Here is a 21380-nt window from a genome sequence, read left to right on the forward strand (position 1 = left end):
CGCCTCAGAACTTGCAGTGACTGTTTTAGATGGGGGAATAACCTGCCTCGCTGTCCCAGGCGGTCACAGGCAGAGTAATACATGACAGGGATCCTCTGACAGAGTGTGGTTGCCCGTGAAGTTACGAGGGCTGTGTTCTGTTACGTGTTTGCATAATAATCTATTTAGTGTTGTTTAATAAAAAACTCTTTGTGTTTTCAGTTCTGATTGTGAAGTCTTTGGTTTTTATTTCTCTTGGCAGTGACTGTGTTCTTGAGCACTTTGACTCCAAAATTCTACTTTGCCCTTACGGTGACTTCATCTTTTATATCTGGACTGATATTTGTAAGTAGGCCACTTTTCTTTTCTTTAAACGATTTTAGCACCTGGGGGATGCTTTCATTAGGGGCAAATGCAATCAGCTTTCTTTTGGTCAGACTCTAGAGGGTGCCTTTGCACTAGGAAGGAACATGCTTAGTGTTTTCTCTGATGTATTGTACATACTCTTTGTTGTACCTGTTTTAGAAACTCAGGCTTTTTTTAAGGAAGTGTCCATATGTTTGTATACATGTCTGTGCGAATATACATAGATATATAAAAGAAGCAAAATATACGTGCACACTCTGCAGACCTCTCTGTTTAAAGAAAACACTGACATTCTCACCTCTTTTAAACTAAGTAGTTAAGAGTTTAGCTTCCCACAGTAATTTTTGGGGGGGTCTTTTGTGCGTGTGTCATCACGTAACTATCTTAACAAGTCTGGTGTGAAAATGAGCCGACACTTCAGCTCATTTCCAGAGGACAGACAGTGTGCACAGAGGTGGCTGACTGCACAGGATGCACGGGACACACTTGTGTGGTCAGTTCTGCTGGCGCTGCTGTTTCTGCAGCCGTGATCGTCTGACCCTGGTGCAGACTGTGGCGCTGCATACAGGTCTCTTGGGTTAATCTGTGTTTGCATCATTAAAAGCTAAAGAAAATACCTCTTCCCATCAGTTAAACCTATTTAGCAGTATGTGTGAAATCTATTCCATAGGTGATTTTCTTGTAGCTGATATGAGGAAAAAAAGTGTCTTATTTACATGGCAGAAACAACTTGTTTGCTGTAAGTAATGCTGCTTGGATTTTGATTGAGGGATTGGAGGAAAATCACACGAGGAGATGGATCATGCTTGTGATAGGTGTTTTATGTAGACTTGTTCTTAAGAGTAAAAAGTGGTTATTGGTCAACCACTGTTTATAGTAGAGCTTCTTAACAAAGAACACTTTGTCTAAACAGCACTTCTTTCTGGATGCTAATGAAAATATACAAAGGTATTTGCAATATTGTCCAAGACAGGAATAGTAATACTTTTGACCCAAAATTTCTGGTAAGTGAATTTGATAGCTGTTAATTCAACCTCTCCTCCTTGGACTTTTCTGATTGGCAGAAAATATCTGTTTAACTCTCCATTTCATGCTTTTTAGATTGTTTTTGTGAAGTGGAAGAACTACACCCACCTTGCAGTTCTAGGCCTAGTTTCTCTATACAGGCACTTTCTGAAAGGGTTTAGAAGTTACCCTAATGAGTTGGGGAGGCAGGAACATACACTTGACTAAAATTTAACTGGGTTTTTTTTCAGTCCCCTTCATCTTATGTGGGTGATCCTGCAGGACAAGACAGGCCAAAACAGATAATTAGTGTTAATTTGTATGTAGATAAGTTCCATCTGTAGTTGTTTGCAAGGGGGATGTCCTTACTGTGAAGAGTTGGCTCTTCATCTCTGACTGTGTTGGAAGGGAGTCCACCTAAGGAAATTTCTGGTGCTTCTTTCTCCTGTGACAGGTGTTTGAGTGGTGGCATTTCCGAAAATACGGCACGTCTTTCATCGAGCAGGTTTCTGTGAGTCATCTGAGGCCCCTCATCGGCGGTGCAGAAAACAGCCCTCCAGCACCAGCAGCATTCTTGGCTGGAGAGAATGAGACCAGCAGGCAGAATATGCCAGGTGATGGTTAATGTGTCCCAGCAGTTTTCCTTAAGCTTCAAGGCAGCTGGTTCACATGAACTGGCTTTTAAACGGCTTTGACTCTACATGAGTGCTTCTAGTAACTAGAGAAAGGCCTACATCTTGTAATGTGTTTTTGTAATAGTGGTAAAAATAAAGTAATAACGTATCTTTGATCTAAAACATCATTTATTAAAAACATATTTTAGAAAATACATTACACATTTAGCTAAAACCGTTTCAGTAACATTAGATAAGTGCAAGATAAGTGTTGTGTGATTATAAATGACAGTGTTTAATCTTTCCACCATGTGCTTTTGTCCACCAGCAACGTTGGGGAGCAGAAAATATTTGTAGGATAGCAGAAGCTTAGGGAGATGATGATGATTGTATGATTGTGGTCAGGTTGTATAAAAATAACATAAAAGTGGCTTTTGAAAATAAAATTGCATTTGCACTGCTCTTTTAAAGTCAAGGTAGTATTTCTTGTGCTCTTAATTAAAAAAGTACTTTTGGGTTTTTGTTTTTTTTTTTCCAGAATGCAAAGTGTGGCGAAATCCTCTCAATCTGTTCAGAGGGGCAGAGTATAGCAGGTATTAATAGTCTTACTTTCCATGACATAGTTTTAAAATTAATTGGGAGCATCCACATGACTTCTTCACAGAGCTTGCTCTAGTAATATGGGGAGACAGCTGAGGCTTGCAAGGTTATAGGGGTGATTGATGCTGGTCCTGTGTTTAAAAGGCACCCATCCAAGCTTTGGCAGTTTCAATGTTAAGAATGCAAATATTACTGTATCATCATCAGGTTTTTTGAGAGTAAAGTAGGAGAGAAATATTCCCAGAATGACTTTCCTCCTCTTTCCAAAAACTCTGTGAAAATGATGGTCTTACAGCTGTTACTACTTTATTCAGAGGCTGAGACAGTGACTCTGAATTTAAATTCTCTTTTATTAAACTGGTATGACTGTCTTGTAAATCTCCTTGTGTTATTTCATAGGAAAAGCTGCTTCCTAGGAAGCTAGTTGCCAAGTTGTTTAGAACTTTAGGATCAAAAGGACTCCTTTTCCCCTCTGCAGGAAGCCACCTGGCAACCTGTACAGATTATGGAACAGTAGTACTTGAAAACTTCTGGTTAGTAACTCCAGCCTCTTATTAATACAAATTTTCTGGACTCACTTCAGTTTCTAAACACATCAGATATCCCCTTTGGTATCAGCATTACTACTTAACTAGGAGTGCCTCTTCCTGACATTTCTCCCGTTAAAGGTACATGTGGGTGACTGGGAAGGAGCCTCTGACGTACTATGACATGAATTTGTCTGCTCAAGATCATCAGAACTTTTTCACGTGTGATACAGACGCCCTTCGGCCTTCAGACACAGGTACCCATGTCACATGTGTAAGGTGTGTAACTTGCATGAGTCTAAAGTGGGTATTTTTAATATATTTCAAGGTAGTGCAAGTTAGGAGAAATATTTAGTGACATGTTAGATTTTCTTCGCTGCTTAGGAGGTTTAATAGATGTATTCAGTGAAGGGTGGGTTTTTTTACCTTGTGCTTTCTCTACTGACTTTAAGGCTGTCAGGATCCTGACGTATTTTAAGATCTCACACTTTTCAAATAATTAACGGTGTGATATTGAAAACCTGGATTGTATTCTCAACAGGCAAAGACATGGTCTCATTTAAACCTTGGTAATGAATAGTGCAGTCTCTGGAATTTTTTTCATTGTGTTCCACATGTTTAGTGCAGAAAATGTTCCCTACCTGGTTATTGTCAGACTAGGTGAGAACTATTGTCAATTTGTCAAGTTCTGGAAGTGTGACTTGTCAGCTGGCTGTGACATGCTTGATATGAACGATGTGTTTTTGTTTCACAAATGGGAGTGAATTGTCTCGCTTACTAAGCCAAGACTAATATTTTGTTTCCAAAAGAAAACTTGAACGTTTTTCCACGTTATTCTTGCTGGAGAGCAGAAGGTTTTGTTCCAAAAGAAACATGTATAGATTCTTCAATTTGCTTATCGTCCTTGAGATAGGCCAGATATGTAACTCTCTGAATGTAAAGTTTTGGAGTTCTTTCAGAACTGTTATTTAGTGTGAAGGCTCTTAGTTCTGCCTAGAGAATGGTAGCTCCAAGTATGTTGTTTTTCTTTTGCTAGAAGCTGGTTTTCAGTTTGGGATTTCCATTTTTCCCTGATGGAGGCAGAGTGGGAAGGGGTTTAGATTCATTGCATTGAACTTTTGTTTGCTCCTTATCTGACTGTAACTTTGAGTTCAAGTTGTAATTCAAACAAGCCTTTTGGATAGATAGATTTCACCCTTTTTAATTGTTTCCTAAACCACTTTCTAATAAGGTGATACATTAGTATAGTGTATCTTGAATTGGATTTGCCATGTTATGCCACTCAAATGTGCTTTGTAAATTTAAAAAGAAATTGTTTAACCCTTTATAATCTGGTAGTTGTCTAAATACTTAAGTATGAAACTATACCTGTGCAAGACAGCTTACTCGATCACTGTTCTCTTTGAAGTTCTGTTTGAAAGATTAAATTACAATTCTGTGCAGGTCCGTGCAAGAACCTGTGTCTGACAATTGCTCCTGCCAAGCTTTCAACAGGTCTTGGGAAATGTTTCCAAAAATGTGTATCAATTTAGAAATGGTACATCTGCCTGGTTGTGTAAAGCTGTCTTTGTTTCTCAGCATAGGAGTTCTTAGATGGTCAGTGAATAATCTTCCTTAAATTAAATGTGGGTGTATGGAGAAGTTGCAAGATTCTGCTGCTTGTGGTAGAAACTCATGCTGGAATTAAACCACTTGTTTACTCTTCCTGGTAACAATTGTATAGCAAACAGGAATCTGCAAAATGTAAGTGAATGTTGATGTGGAGCTGAGACATAAGCAGCTGGTGTTGCCTCCAGTGGCTCCCAGGTGTTCTGCTGGTGTCACTGTCCCTCACCAGCCTTTCGATGTTTCTGATGCAGTTATGCAGAAAGCGTGGCGAGAGAGAAACCCTCAAGCTCGGATTAAAGCAGCATATCAAGCTCTGGAGTTGAACAATGAGTAAGTTTAGAGTATAAGTTCAATTGCTGTATTTCTAGTGGAAATTAAGTGAGTGATACTGAGCACATGGGGCTGTCAGTTGCACTGAAGTATTGAACTGTTTTGTAAAAAAAATAGCTTTTATTCTCCCTTTTTCTTGGGAAAGATTTTTTTACAGTCTCTGTATCAGTAGGAATAAAAATGAGATATCTTACTGAGACATGGGGCAGTGTAAGTTGAGTATGAGATCGTGAATATGCGATGGCATTGTGGCAACAACTGCATTTGGAGTTCACAGATACCACTCCTGTAAGGGATTTAAAAACACTCTTATAACACAAACCAAAGAATTTCACACACTTCTGTGATCCGTTTTGATCTGTACACTCAATATTTTTGTGTAAAATATCTACCTCATGCTTTTTAAAAAAGCAAAGCAAACCAAACACAGAAAAACCTCTCCAGACAATTACCAGAACTTTTTTAATATTTAAGGAAAATAATTTTACTTGCTGTTATGATTCTTTCTTTTATTCTTTCTCCAAACGTGTGTTTTCTATAAAATGGAAAAGGTTTCTCTTTTCCTGACACTCACCATTTGAACTCAAGTCAATATTTTGTTACTTTAATATTGTCAATGCTTGGATATTAAACATAAGTGAAACCTGCCTATTTCTGATGCCTTTAACACTTATTCAGAAAATACTGAACTTTATCCCTCTGAATAATTAGTGTTTTTTTTTTTCCTTATTACAGTTGTGCCACTGCATATGTCCTCCTGGCTGAGGAAGAAGCAACAACTATTGTGGATGCTGAGAAATATTTCAAGCAGGCTCTGAAAGCAGGAGAAACGATTTACAGAAAGTCTCAGAACTGCCATTCCCAGAGTCCCCAGCATGAAGCACAGCTCAGTAAGCGCTTTTGAATTATGTAAACTCTTGGTTTTGGGTGAGCAGAAATGTAAAGTTTGATTCTAGTTTGATTCCCAGTTCAGTGAGGCAGTTCCTACTGCTCTAGCTATGCTTATGCATGGCATGTGATGTGATCTTTGTGGTACCCAAATGAATCTAAGAAGTGGCAGTTCCGCTGTGTATTCATTGTGGGTTGTCTTGCTGACGTTGTCTTGGAAGGTTGGATAGGTAGAGCAGGCTAATGAAGCAATTGGTGTGTGTCAGCAGTGCCTTCTTTTATCCCACTGAACATTTTGGAAAATACAGATATTTTTTTTTTGGTCATTTAACCTAGTTAAAAGTTGCTGGCACTGGTCTAGACAGGCCTTGGTTGGGACAGCAGTAGCAATTATTTTGTGTTTTTACACATGGGTAAGAAAAAGGCTGTGGGGTTTTTTTGGGGAGGAAGGGTGGAGTAAGGATTGAAACTGATGAACTGATTTTTTTTTATGTTTTTAATCAGGAAGAGACACCAATGTGTTGGTATATGTGAAAAGGAGACTAGCTATGTGTGCAAGAAAACTTGGAAGAATACGAGAAGCAGTAAAAATGATGAGAGATGTAAGTTAAAAAAAAAGGCAAACAACTGCTCAGTCACATTGTCCAAATTGATGAAGATCCTTTCTAGGCATTATAATTAATCTAATTGAATTATTTTCCAATGAGATTTGCACATCATCATCCATTATTTTTTTTTTTAGAACAGTTTTTTTAGTTCCTACATCTAGGTTTTAAATTTCTGTATTTTATAATGTCATACGTTCACACTTCTGTTTTAGAAACATGCCAGTTTCTAACGCTGTGAAAGAACAGAACATTGGAAAAGCTTACATTATTGTTTCTATTAAGTATTTCAGGGATTCAGGTGCAATTCTGGCTGTGCCTAATTTATTTCTCTTTACTGGTTTGCAGTTGATGAAAGAGTTTCCACTTCTCAGCATGCTGAATATTCATGAAAACCTCCTGGAGGCACTGCTGGAGTTACAGGCTTATGCAGATGTCCAGGCAGTTTTAGCAAAGTATGATGGTAAGTGATGCCTAGTGGGAAATATTGTTGGGTTTGTGTAAGAGCAGAGGTGAGGTGGGCGAGGTGTGCCTCTCCAAAAGCAGATACGTACTCATGATCTCAGCTAAGTGACGAGATTCTCTTCATTGGCAACGAATAGATACTTCCAGAGTGCGAGTCAGTTTTTTTAATTTTGAATGATGAGGTGAAATTTAGGCAAGCTAAATTGCAAGAAATAATTTTTAATGTTTCTAAGTTAACTCATAACATGTAAAGAAGTCTTGGAGCTCACTTTGCTTCAATTCAAGGATTATTTTAATTTTTTAATCTCTTCAACGTCCCTGGTTATGCTGAAATTCGTCAGCCTTTTTCAGTCAGCACATAGCCCCCTTAGTAATCAGTGTACGTAGGTAAAGGTAGTCTTTCCTTCTGTCATCTTGCAGGCTTGGCCTTGTGATTCTGTAATACTGAGGTTGCTTGTCAGAGATTAGCAACATGCAGTTATACTGCTTGTCAGAGATTAGTGGAGTGCAAGCTTTGGTCCATTAAATGGCAGCAGTTTGCTTTCACTCTCCATCTCAACTAATAAGTTTCAGGTGTTGTGCAAGTTTGGGTGAAGGTTAATAAAATATATACTTAACTTTCCTATTGTCCTCAGAGTTTTGCCACCTAGATGAAGCCCACATCATTAGAGTACAAGGTGCTGCTGTCAAATATGTCCCTTAAGCCACCTGTAGAACAGAGGGACGTAGCAGCAATATCTTGTGGCAGTCGTTCCCTGCTCTTGAGAACTTGCTGTGTTCTCTCCTGTTCTTCGTTGCTTCAGGGAATTGAAAGTACAATATTTTTGCCCAAATCCTGTGCCCTTTGTGCATGGCCATTCCAGCAGCCTGCTCTTGTCACTTGACTGTCCATATTCTTCTGTGCAGATTCTTACTCATTTAACAAAATCATTTGCTCCTTCCTGGTGCTTCTTTACATTAACATTGGGAATTGCAGCACTTTCTTAAGAAAGGGTTGCTGATTTTTTTCTAAGCATCTGGAAAAATGAGTATGAGCTTCAAACTTTCTGTAGCACCCTTGTGTTTTGCTTGACACGACAGCCAGACTTCTAGTAAAGTGATGGACAAGCCCAGGATGGGATTTACAAAAAAAGCAAGAGCCATCTGACTATACACATCATGGTACTTGGGAATTAGACCCCAGACTTTGTCTGCTTTTAAAGTAAACTTGTACTGTGGAGTGCTAGCTTTCTAATCTATAATTGTCAGCTCAAACTTGGCCTCAGATATTCTACAACACCTACAACTAATAGAATTTTTCCTTGTGGAACTGGAAAAGAATGGAAAGTGCATTTTCATTAAAATTTGTCTACCTGTCTGTAATCTAATGTTTTTGGTCAGCTTCTTGTCAGTCTCAGTGTTATGTAAAACTCCGTGTTAATGTGCAGTTGCAAAATTAGGTAAAGGCTAGATTATTTTAAACCTTCACGGGTTAATACAGGAAAAGTACACTGTTCTTAAGTGTGCACTTACACATGGATTTCTCTTTGAATTCGGTTTCAGTGTCTTAGTATGTTTAGAAGAAAAAAAAAAATCACCCTTTACCACCTAACTGCAACTCTTGAGTTTTTAATCTGAGACTAACTGATGACCAGAAAGAAGGCACTGCAAGGAAATTCAGAGTTTCTAATCATAGCTGAAATGTTCCAGATGTTACCTTCATTGTCTGCCCAAGTACAAATCTTTATGCTCAAAGGATGTGGGGTTTAAAATGTTTGTCTTGCCTTAGAATCTTACAGCTTAATCATTTTATTTTATCATAGATATCAGTCTTCCAAAGTCGGCAGCGATATGTTACACTGCAGCCCTGTTAAAGGCCAGAGCTGTTTCAGAGAGGTAAGCAAGCGCGTTTGTGGAAACAGTGGCTTGTTGCTAATCTTGGGTTATACTGTAAAATATGAATTAAAATGGTCTAAATCCAATATGGAGCAGTTACATTTCTAAGAGCAAGTTAGGTGTATTTATATATACATACATATGTGTGTGTATGTAGTTAAATGTGACTTAAAGTTTTTTTGAGCATCCATAAAGTTAATACAGGTGAAGTTGTTTTTCAAGAGCCCGTGTGCACACGTGTGCTTTTGTATGAATTATGTTTTCAGTGTCTTGTGTTCAACAGTTCTTTGTTTTGTGGGTTGGGTACGAGATCTTTGTGGTAGTTCATGCTGGCATTTCACTTTCATCCTGGTCTATTTGCACAGCTGATTCTAGCTTTACCTCCCAGTAGGTGATGTTGTAACATCTTACAAAGTACTGGGCACTCAATTAACTTATGTGATGGAGGAGAAGTTTCAAAAAGTTAAACATAACTTTGTCATATGGGCATGGGTGACAGTCAAGATACCTAAATTAACATAAACCTTTGTATCCTAGAAGGGTGTGTTTATCTTGATAAATCAATTTTTAATGAACTCCAGGCTTACAATGCAAACAGACACCTGGTTGGCATTTATGACTTTTATTCAGGATAGGTTTTTCCCTTCAGGTTCTCACCAGAAACTGCCTCCAAAAGAGGGCTCAGTACAGCAGAAATTAATGCTGTAGAAGCAATACACAGAGCTGTAGAATTTAACCCTCATGTTCCAAAGGTAAGAGTATTTTATTTCTGATTGAACTACTTTTTATTGTCTTCTGAAAAACATAATGTTATGTTATCAACTTGTTATTGGAGCCTTTCTAGCCCCAGGTTTTCTTGAAGTTGGTTATAACTCCAGCCTTTGGGTTATTAAACACACTAGTATTTATATCATAAATGTTTGGTGTCCAGAAACAGGGGGTTTTGTGAAAAATTTAAACTCAAAATATTCTAACTCACTGGAAAATCCAGTAATGTATTAATGAAGGCCCTTTATTGGGTAAGGGTAGGCATTAATAAATATAAATTTAGATATTTTAAAATCCTGGAAGCCAAATTAAGTTATCCAAACAATACCCACTCATAGTATTTCAAAATACTTTTTTCTGCTGTGCTTCCAAGCATGGCTCCAGAACTCTGGTTATTGAAAGATATACAGTCACTTATTTTATTCATCTACGTGTAAACAAGATTAGGAGTCGGTATAGCTGCAGTCATTTCATGTCTGGCATTACTTGAAGTGGCCAGGACATGGATTCCACTGCACGTTGGGTAAAAATAAAATCTTACATTGCTTTTTACTGTACTAGTGTTGGTGATGCATTCAGTTTGAAACCTTGAATGCAGAAGGTTGACTTAGTCCTGGACCTAATCCTCTCCAAATGATCACGGAGTCCGAGTGACTGTGGCTGTGAAGGCTCGAATTATCCAGCTGCTCTCTTCTGTCTGCCTGTCCAGTCTAATAGAATGTGCACTGAGAAAGCTAATTGCTCGGAGAAATTGCAGCTCGTTTGCATGACTGATCAAGAGCGTAGCAAGTTCATTTCAGACAGTCTCAGACAGATTTTTCTTTAGCCTCTGCCTTTAGGGGAAGAAGATTATAACGCATTATCATTATCTAAAAGTTCTTTTACGTTGTCTGTCCTCCCGTTGTTTCAGGAGCCTCATATACTTTTTTTTAAGTAAGTTAGATATCATTTCAAAATGTGTTCCAGGGTTCTACAGACAATCACAGAAACTGATTCCAGGTTGCAGTAATTTGATCTTTTTTCTAATTATATCTAGCCAGTCCTCTTTATGATTTTTTTTAATTACCATATTGCCTTGAAACACCAATTTATTAGATGACAGATAGAGCTCTGCAGTGCTCAGAGTCAAAGCAAACAAGTGAACCAGGGCACAAACAAGTGAAGGAACTTGCCCAATGGGTTACAGTGGAGTAGTGGGGAAGAAAATCTGGTTTTTGAATTTGCAGTTTGTTCTGTCCCATGGACTAAAAATAAATGAGTATGTAAAGTAGAAATCCCTTTGTTCTTGCATCTGATGAAAGTGGTTGTCTTTGCACATAACATCATTTTGCATCAGGAAAATAAAATGGTGTTTGTTTCTCTTTGTTCCAAGTTATGCTTTTACAAGAATGGATTTTGTTTGGGAAGTTAGGAGGGCATTTTACAGTGCTAGAAAACTGCTGCTCTTAAACCATTTCAAATTAGAGATCTGTAACTACATTTTTGATAATGTATGAAACAGATTTTTTTCCAATCAACTTCTGAATATTTTACAATTTTTTATTGTGTATAAAGACATTTTTAATTCTGCAGAACCCAAGATATTTTCAGTAGTGATACCTTTCCCATTTTGTTGTTAAACATGGACACGAAAACCTGTCAGACTGTGGAGTTTTTTCTATTTACATGGTAAGATGGACACAGAGACAGCCCGAGTGTGGAGCCCAGCGTTGGCATGTTGTGGCGATACCTCATTGCTGCTGCTGCTGCTGCGTCGATATTCCCTCTGCAGTTAGTACAGTGGAAAAGTGGGCACTGCAGAGAGCATAAGGAGTCAGGTCAGGGGTCAGATATTTGAGACCATTTTCCCACAGCAGCCCTGTGTGAGTGATCCTTTACTGTGTTAAAAAAAAAAAAAAAGAAAAAAAAAATGGAAGAGGATTAGAGGGGATTAGCAAGAATATTACCCTCCGGAGTGTAGGCCCAAGGCACTAAGAGAAGAACCTAGCCAGGCAGTAAATGTGCTTTATTTGGCTGGGGCACAACCCCTCCTACATTCCTTCAAGAATCTGAATGGGAAAAGTTAAGTCCTCAAACTGGATTAGTAAATAATCTCATAGTTTGTGGCATCTGCTGAAATAAATCGTCGAGTTAGCTGCATTCTTACACTTTGGGAGACAGTCAAAGGAATTGCCAGCTACATTGATCAAAGATGTGGATTAACTTTGGCTGTTATTGGATGAGACACTGGATGCTAGGAGAGAACAACTGGCAGGTGAATACTAGAGCTGAAACTGTCATTTCATTCTTGTAAAAATTACTCGTCTGTTTTTAACAGCTAAGTTCAAATGAATACCTGTCTTCTTTTTTTTTTTTAATGTACCATGAGAAAACAAAATTACATGTCCTGTGTTTCAAGGGAAATGGAAAATGATTAATCCTTGTGTTCTTTGACCTTTCTGTGCATCAGATATTCTGCTGATGTAGGGAGAAGGCTGAAATTAAAAAAACCTGAAATCAGAGATACTTTGTGGTAGTCCAGCAAAACCACAGTAAAACAAGATTTCCCTGTGTTTGGTTTATTATTTTTCCTTTGGTTAACATGCTGACACTTTCTGGTTTGCTACTCATATTTGAGAACTAACAAGTACTTAGCCTCCCACATTGAAACTTCCAGTGATTAAATGATGAGCAAAAATAAGTTGTTTTTTTTTAATTAACCTAAACTTGTAGCTCATTGGCATTGTACCTGCAGCATTGTACTTTCTGTATAATCCACAAGAATTTACTTTTATTTTGCCTTACTGAAGATGCATTTTTTTTCCTGATATTTTGTGTCTGAAAAACCCAGTTTAAGAGTTTTATACACAGATGTGTGGTTTTCTGCTTTTCACTTCCCATGCGAGCACCTTCCCATTGGGCTCTTTCTTCAACAGGTAGAAATTGGCCTTGGTGTGACATGCTCAGTTATGCCTCAAATTGTCATTTAAGTTTCACAATTAAAGATTTTGGAGTATTCCATGTAACCAAGTGTACTTTCCATTTTTACTTCCAGTATCTACTAGAAATGAAAAGCTTAGTGCTACCTCCAGAGCATATTTTGAAACGAGGGGACAGTGAGGCAGTAGCATATGCATTTTTTCACCTCCAGCATTGGAAGAGGATAGAAGGGGCACTAAATCTGCTACACTGTACATGGGAAGGCAGTAAGTATCTCTCCTTGTTTTATTTTTTTCTGTTTAGTAGAATAATCTCTGTCTTTATTCCCTCAAGCACGACTGGTTCTCTTTGGGGGAAGCTGGTCACTTGGTTTGGTTACAGATCTAATGGTACTCACTGTTTTTTCAGCATTTAGGATGATCCCGTACCCATTGGAGAAAGGTCATCTCTTCTATCCCTATCCAAGCTGCACAGAAACAGCAGACAGAGAACTGTTGCCAAGTAAGTGGTTTCTAAGCAGTAATAATAATAAAACACAAGCTAAGGACATGTTCAGTTTGTGGTATTCTGTATTTACCTTACTGTAATTTTTTTTAGTTGGAGCTTCCTGTGAAAGGGGTTCAGCTATTTGTTGATGTCCCTCCCAAATGATCCTGAAGCACTTGACGTGTGTGTGTGGTAAATGTTAGCTTGATTCTGTAATAACATAAGTCCTTCAAAGATAAAGTCTGTGTGTGGTACGTTCAGACTAAGTTTGGCCAACATGGAGAGCAACAAAATGGACCAGTTCTTTAAATTACTTTTAAAAGAAGTCATGGATTTGAGTGCTGTGGTAGAGGAGCACAGCGTGTCTGTGATCTTACAGAGAATCCTTGGTTAATCTGTAGCTTCACAGGATGTGTATTGCTTTCTGTCATTACTTTATTGGTACATATTTACTGGACAGTATGCTTCCTGGAACTTTCTATCCATGGAGGTATTTTTATGGATTTATACAAACATTTGACACTGAAAAGTCTTCAGCTGCCCGTTACTTCAAGATTACTTTATGCAATTATGAGCCTACATGTTTTTTTCTTTAGGTAAGGCAAACAAACTAAATCACTAGGGCCTGTGCTCATCATATTTAGGAAAACAGCATTAATTTAGATGAGAATTGGACTGTTAATTGTACGTGTTAATAGAATTCCTCTGCGGGTGAATGTCTACATCATGAAGAAACGCAAGTCCCACGGGACTGGAAAGGGCTACTGCAAAAGCACCAGCAGACCCACTGAGACCACAGCTGTGGAAAGGAAAACTACACATACGTGTTTCTATTTAAAAGCCTGAAGTTATATTTAAAATGTGTAATTTAAATTTGCCCCCAGACTGCTTTAAATTACTCATTTCTCACTTATGCAGGATATTGCACAAGGAATTCCTTGGTTAGCAACTAACCCTAAATTGTAGACTTCCCAGCACAATTAAACACCAACACATGCAGATATTTCAACACGATCACTCACGCATTCCTGTTATGTGTTAAATATAAAACTACCCATAAATAAAATCATCTTAACACTTTTATTGCAGTACTTCCTTGAGAAATCTTGACACTTAATTTTTTAAAAATTTATCTATTTAAAATACTGTTGACCAAATCAATGATTCAAAAATTCTGTATTGGTCTGACTAGTAACAATTCTCAAATGGCTGTGAACGAGTAGAATTATCTTTAGTTGTCTTTATCTATTTTGGATTTGATTTGATTTTCACAATGTAGGAAAAACTAGTGCAAAAAGAATCCTTCCTTCCCCGCTCTCTCCCCCCCACTTTCCTAACTTATGTTGGGACCTGTCCTAAATTATATTGCTCCATGTTTTAAAAATCAGGTAAGTTTCTCCATAGGATGAGTGTAACATTGTTCTGCAGCAGACAAGTTGTTTCTTTGGTTGCTAGGTGGAGTGTGTTACTATCTCACTGTCTCATGGCCGAGCAGGGCTGGTTGCATGTTGAGAAGGTGAACTGTCAATCTCTGGGATAACATTAAACATCTCTGATGGGCTTTAGACATGGAACTCCAAATGTTCTACTTAGTTGTGCTCCAAAATCCTATATTTAAAAGCAAAAGAAAACCCAACCACTTTGCCATTAGTGAGTTGCACAAGCCACTTTTGCCGGGCTTGCTCTTATAATGGTAGCTTTCATGTGCCAGCATTCAGAAACAGTAACTGGGAGGGTAAAGTGTCTTTTTCTTCCTCAAACTTCTATTTAAAATGAATAAAATTCCATTTTCTTGTTTTACGAAAAAGCTTGCTTAAATTTTGAGGTTTTTGTTACATTTTAAAAACAACTTGTCAAGAAGTGTGCAGCCCTTTCGTAATTACTTACGCCTATAGAAACTATTTTCTGCTTTGTTTAAAAACCATTGAAAGTCATTGGAGAAAAGTCAGAGCTGCAGGTATTCACAGCCAGTAATTGCAAATTCACTGCTCAGGTCCTCAGCTAGTGACCAGTAGTAGTGTCTTGAGTGCTGAAAGCTCCACATGCCAGCCCTTGGCCTGTAATCGCCTTCTTTTGATTTTGTTACCATAGATTGGAAATTGCAAGGAGCTGCTATGTACAGAATTTATAACCCAGTCCTGGTACTGTTTTCTTTGAGGTCTACTCTGTCAGCTGCTCTAAAAAAATTTACTGTAGCCTACCAACCAGAAATCTTTGGAAAGTATTAAGGAGCTCCATTGCACGTATATAGAACATGATGGTTATTTTGTACTTGCTGAGCTTCTTATAGGATGGGGACATGTGCTGTTCCCTTCAGGTAATGGGATTAATGCTTCAGAGGGTTGAAAACTCTGGATTCTTTAAATTGGTCTAGGTAATTTTGAGAGCTTGTGAATTTTACAGTTCTTCCCTCTGTCCTGTTAGAAGAGTAGGTACCAAAAACTAAGCCTGATAAACTACTTCAACAATATAGCCCATGCAAATGGAAAAGAAGATTGGGAGATATAATTACTATTAATAATGAAGACAAGCATTTAATATAGGGGAAAATATTTTGAGTACTGGGACCTACCATGTGCTGCACAATAGTCTTGAGTCCACACTTCCTCCTTCTGAAAGTCTAGAACTGAGATAGAAGACTGTAAATAATTCAGAAAACTGTCCTCAATTATCAAATGTCAATATTCTTCATTTGTTCCTTTCAGCATTTCATGAAGTCTCGGTTTACCCGCAGAAGGAACTTCCCTTTTTCATCCATTTCACAGCAGGCCTGTGCTCCTTTTCAGCCATGCTTGCCCTCCTCACACACCAGTTCCCTGAGCTGATGGTGGTTTTTGCTAAAGCTGTAAGTATGGTCCATGTCATGGAGCTTGCTTAGGGAACTTGTGGGATCTTTGGGAGTTTGGAGGTCCGTGGTGAAGTAGGCTCTAGTCAGTGTCGTGCTTGTGGGGCACAAATTATTTTATCTCTTTTTGTAAGAATATAATTAGTGACAAACGTGGTGAAATTGGGCAAAATGCCTCTTTTGACAAGGAGGTGAACTGTTGTTCTAACATACCATGGCTTTCATTTGCATTCTTACGGTGAGTGAGCAGCATTTCAGCACTAGAGAAATTTTGCCACAGAGCACTGTGAGTGTGGATTTTATTCTCAACAAAGGAGAAGGCTGCAGTGTGAGGGACTCAAAAAATAAATTTGTTGGCTGGAGATTTTGAGAGGCGAGTGGAAGGCAGGTTGGACTGCAGGAAAAACAGGGCTCTTGCTGAGCTTTGGAAACTAGTAGTATGATGTGAACAGAGGTAAACTAACTGTTAACTTCCAAGCCAGGTTCAGAAGTTAGTTAGCTGGCAGTACCTTTTGGGAACTAGACCAGTGGGTTTATGTCTCATCCGGTTCCAGTTACTGGATGGAGAAGATGTTAAGTGACCACAGTTCTGTCATCTGACTACCGGTTCAAGGACAGAAATTAGACTTGACAATGGCAATCGGGCTTTTAGCTGGATACTTTCTAATCTGTGCTGCTTTAAAGATACCTAAATGTGTCTGTTGTCGAGCCATTTGTTCCCATGGGTGCCTCCTGTGCCTGTCTGCCTCTCTGTCCGCTCTTTTTAGCGTTTCTTTTTCTTTTCCTTGCTTATCTGTTAACATTGCTGCTGGCTAGAACCTTGCCATCTTTCCCTGGACTCTGAAAGTTGTGCCCTCTTACAGGCAGCTTCCCCTCCCTGCTTCACAAACTGAGCCACACAATGTCTTTGGCCTTTATAACTGTGGAACTCGGGCAATAGAGCAGAGTGGCAAATAAAATGGAGCTCTGAACCCTCAATGAATCATTTATTCTAGCTTTACTAGTCAAAATAGAGGGGGAAAGGCATTATGCTTTCTTGCTGTTTTAATGCAGCAGGTAATGGAGAACCCAGAGGTAAGCTTTTTTTCTCAAGAGTACTTTGTTCCTAAAAGCATTGGCTTTGCTAGCAATTCTAGTCTACAATGTCCAAGTCATGCAGGTCTCAGAGTGGGGCCTCATTTCCACACAGTTCTGTTGATCTTTATGTTGGAAAATGTAGTTGGACATGCCAGTGACAAATTTCAGTGCTGCTCATAATTGGCTGGGTTCATACTAACTAGGGTCTAACTATCTGCTTGATTAATTCTGTAAGGACTGCATTAGCAAAGTTGTATGATTTCCAAAGAGATACAGGGTCAAATGTTATGCTAACAAAGAATTGCTTGGTGAAGTTCTCTCTGCTGGGTTTCTTGAACCAGAAAAAGACTTTGTACCGAGTTAGTTGGCTTCACATAATGGCATTTTGAATGTCAAGTGACATGTCCAAATGTGGGGAAAAAACCTCCCAGGGTTTGGTCATTTGGCAGGGTGTTTTTCACCTATTTTCTGTAGGAAAGGGTAGGTAGTGTCCAATTAGCTGAAAAGATGGTCAGGAAGCATGGATATCGCTGTGTCATTCCACCAGCTAAGTCACAACAGTGGCAGGCACAGACAGAGGGGTTCTTGCCTCTCACTCTGCTGGTTTAATACTGGCAAAAGTGGAAACTGCATTGAGATAAACAGACAAGAAGTGAATTCTGTATTAATCTCCCGAGATGGACAGCTGAGGAGGAAATACCATCTTCCAGTATTTTGCTATTTTAGAGAGAATTAATTTAATTCCCAATCATACTCTAATGACTAACATTCTTCCTTATTTTAATTATTAGATTATTGTTCTCTTGATTCTATTCCTGATCTTTTCAGAAGAATTCAGAACACTTGTAGGAAACAATGATAATCACTATCAAACCAACGCTTCCGATTTTGATTGCTTCAGTATTTTAACTATAGGTAATGCTGTGATTGCTGCTAACACTGTATAAAACATTATCTCTTATGTTCTGGAGGTATGTGGCAGTAGCATCTAGTTGAATTTTCATACTGAAAATGGAAGTTTACCTTCTCTTTAATGACACCCACCTCTCCACCCAGGAATACTGTAATAAAACAATTATTTCTTGTATCTAGTGTTATCTCTGCAGGTAATTCCAGTGCTTTAAGCTTTCTAATTTTTTTCCACTGTATATTTCATTATTTAAAGTATTTTTTCATGGTACTGTGTTTTAACTTATTAAATATAATAATTTGAGATAATAAAGTTCTAGATAGTAGGTACCTGGAGTGCTTTGGACTTAGTGAAAAAATTGTACAAAATGTATTTCAAACAAATTGTTGAATTTCCAACAAATCTAGAACACAGTTCTAGGAATGACATGTATGTAGTCATGTCCATAGTACACAATGTACTGTGTATATGGAATTTTTCACTGTGAATCTCTAAGTGACTTAAATATGACTTAGATTACATTTCAGTTGCTTCTTAATCAAACTCTTGTTCCCAGCAATTGAATCTACAGCAAGCTGCGTGCCTCTAAAGGGTTTTAAGTTGAATACCTTTCTATTGACTTTTAAAAGTCTGAGTTTACATATTTTCATTTGTTAGTGCTTGAGTTTGTTTCCTCCATAATAAATCACAGGGTAAACCTTGGCAAATTGCTAAAAATATTCCAAGTGGCCAAAAATCACAATGAAGCATTTACAAGTTCCAATGTATACAGCGTGATACACCATCAGCAGAGCAGGAGCACTGGCAGCTCTGGCCGGGGAAGGGGAGGCAGCTCTGTCTCCGCACTCCCTGGCCCGAGGACCAGGTGCCACAGGGATTTTCGTTGTCTTGTGCAGGTGGAAGGGTTTGCAGGCACGAGGGACTGGTGCTGGCAGAAGTGCTGAGCATTTACTGATCCAGTTAGAGACAACTGTGGCTTAGGAGTTCTTTCACAGCTCAGACTTGTAACACTCCTTGACGAAGGGAAGATGTACTGTGAGTCAGTGCCGCTGAGGACAGTGGACCGGCAGCGGTAGCAAGCTCCCGATGACCTGCAGCACAAGTGCAGGTGCTCCCAGTTGGTGAGAGCTCAGCCTCGCTGTTTTTCAGCTGGATTTCTGGTCTCTTGGAGAATCCCTCTGTTCTTGATCATCAGAGACAGCTCTGTTTCTTAAGTAGTTGCTGTTCAGAGCTTTCTCAGTAAGTGACACAAGGGAGGAGCTATGCAAAAGGGATGACAATAATCTATAGATTTCACTGAGTTAGCTGAAAAATCCTGTTACATAAACCAGCTTCTCTTGAAACTGTAGACAAAAGGGTCTGTGATTATTTTTCCATTCAGTATGAATTTTTATTTTTTAATAATTACATAGGTGGAGAACTGGGTAGTTATGTATCATCTTGCAAAAGTGATATTGCACAATTCCTTCTGTAATATCATATAAAGACACTGAGAAGTCTGCCTTCAAGAAAACTAGAGATGCAGAGTGGCAGCAGGCACTGGAAATAGTCTTCTCAGAAGTTCCTGAAAACAGCTAACGTGCTTACCCTCCAAGCAAATCAATCCCATTTTTTTTAAGACTGAACCTTCTGCTACTGGAATAGACTAGTATCAGTTAATATTAAAGTACTGAAAAAATACTGCAGCAGCATTCCTGTTGAATCCTACTGAAAACAACTTCCCTGTTTAGGGAACTGGACAAAATCCTAAGACAGTCCATGTTCTAAAGTGGTGTGATACGGATCGCTTGATATTTTCACAACAAAGAAATCAGTCATGGGATTTAAATTAGAAATTGGCTAATTTTTATGATTGCAAGATTAGGAGAAAACATTTCTCATTGTGGTTGTTCTGTAGAGGATTCTTTGCCATTTTGCTGATAGCAACCATCTAGAGATGGAAAATAGGACTAACCAGAGCCCCGTCTGGCAAGTCCTGCTTTCTGTGACACTCTGCTTTACTTGCTGAACAAATCCCCCTACCACTTTCCCCAAAGCTCATTAAGTGAGACTGGAGAATTAACTTTTGAGCCAGCTGCTGAACTTTTCATATTTATAAACACTTGAGTCTTTTGCTTATCTAAGAGAAAATGTGTATAGTTTGGAGATGTGCACTTCCCTGCCAATGTGTAATGAGTGGTTCTACACTTCATAGAAAAAAAAAAAAAGCCTGAAGTTTCCTGTCACAGCTGAGTGTCGATGCCAAGGGCAAAGGTTTCTTGCCTTGCTAATCTACATCTTAGCTCGTGCACTTAATGTGAAGGTGCCACACGCAAACAGGCAGGGAAGAAGCTAGCTGCAGTGGAAAGCTCCTGCGCTGCTGTGAATGTTATGTTTTAAAAGCCTTTTTAATGTAATATTTAAGGTTATGATAGAAGCCAGGAGGGCCAAAGTAAAACCCTGAAAGTAAATGAGTCCTGTCATTGCTGCGTCGTGAAAAGAGGGTTTCTATGAGGATAACAGGAGTCCCAGGGCAATACTTGGGGGATGGGCTGAGAAGGTGCAGGGGAGTTTGCACCATTTGTTTTAGCCTGATCTGTGTTTCTGAAGCTGTTTAGATGGCATCTAGAATATGGAACCTGTCTGGAAGCACAGGCTGGTGTTGCTGGATGGTCTGTTCAGTTTTCACACGTTTTGAGTCGATGATCTATAAATAATCCATGCCTGAATCCCTAAGAAAATACACTACCCTCCTCCCCAGCCTGTTCAGCACTGAAGCCGCAGTGCTCAGGGCAGCTGGAAGAGTTGTAGCACCGAGAAACACCATCCTAACCCCTCCTGCCTCTGCCTAGGTGCTGCGGGTGCTGTGGCCTGTGAGTGCTCCCAGTGTTCTGGCCTCCAGCTGAGCGGACCGTGCCGGGGGTGAGTGGACAAGGCTGGAGCCGTGGCTTCCCACGGGGTTTTTCTTCTTTTGTGTGTCTTGGCTAATAGTTAGTGATTACTACAAGCCTATTGGTGGTGTCAGTGTTGGGATCATAGCTCTGTTGCCTTGAGGGAATGATACAGAGTGGGTTTTTTGTTTATACCTTGAGCCTGTAAAAGGACGTTGGTTTCGAAACTGAACTAATTTGTTGTTGTTGTTCTGTTTCTTCCAGTGCTTTGGGACTCTTCACCCTTCAGCTTCATGGTGGAAAACATCGATGTCCTCCTGCTGTCCAGTCTCTGTCATCGGCCGATTGGAGTGTGCTTTCCATGATGGTTCAATTTCCTTGTTCTCAGGAGCCTCTTCCCTGGTGGTTAGCTGACCCTGAGACTTGAGGGCAAGGAAGAAAGCTCTGCTATTCAAACTGGTACCTTTGACAGGCTTCCATGTTGGTAATGGTGCTTAACACACAAATTTCTTCTTTGGCCTTAGTCTATAATCATCTAAGAAAATAGTTTCTGTTGAACAATACCTTATTGTTTTCTTGATCACTTGTACAACTGGAAGCTAATAAGTAAGAATGGAGAGGACACAAGTGGAGCAGATGTTTG

At 39.1% G+C, this 21380-nt stretch overlaps 1 protein-coding gene across 1 annotated transcript; it reads left to right on the top strand.

The window, feature by feature from the left end:
* Positions 1-215: 215 nt before the first annotated feature.
* Positions 216-20764, top strand: LOC104518414 (suppressor of tumorigenicity 7 protein-like; the record flags this gene model as incomplete). Its single annotated transcript, XM_010165996.1, has 14 exons — positions 216-324; positions 1805-1964; positions 2503-2557; positions 3233-3348; positions 4951-5029; positions 5765-5919; positions 6422-6519; positions 6871-6985; positions 8790-8862; positions 9512-9614; positions 12665-12815; positions 12958-13050; positions 15741-15880; positions 20699-20764. Coding segments are annotated over 14 exons (1501 nt in total), but the record flags the coding sequence as incomplete, so codon positions are not given.
* Positions 20765-21380: the final 616 nt, after the last annotated feature.

This window comes from Antrostomus carolinensis, unplaced genomic scaffold (genome assembly GCF_000700745.2).
Source record: "Antrostomus carolinensis isolate BGI_N321 unplaced genomic scaffold, ASM70074v2 scaffold26424, whole genome shotgun sequence".
Classification (NCBI taxonomy): Eukaryota; Metazoa; Chordata; class Aves; order Caprimulgiformes; family Caprimulgidae; genus Antrostomus; species Antrostomus carolinensis.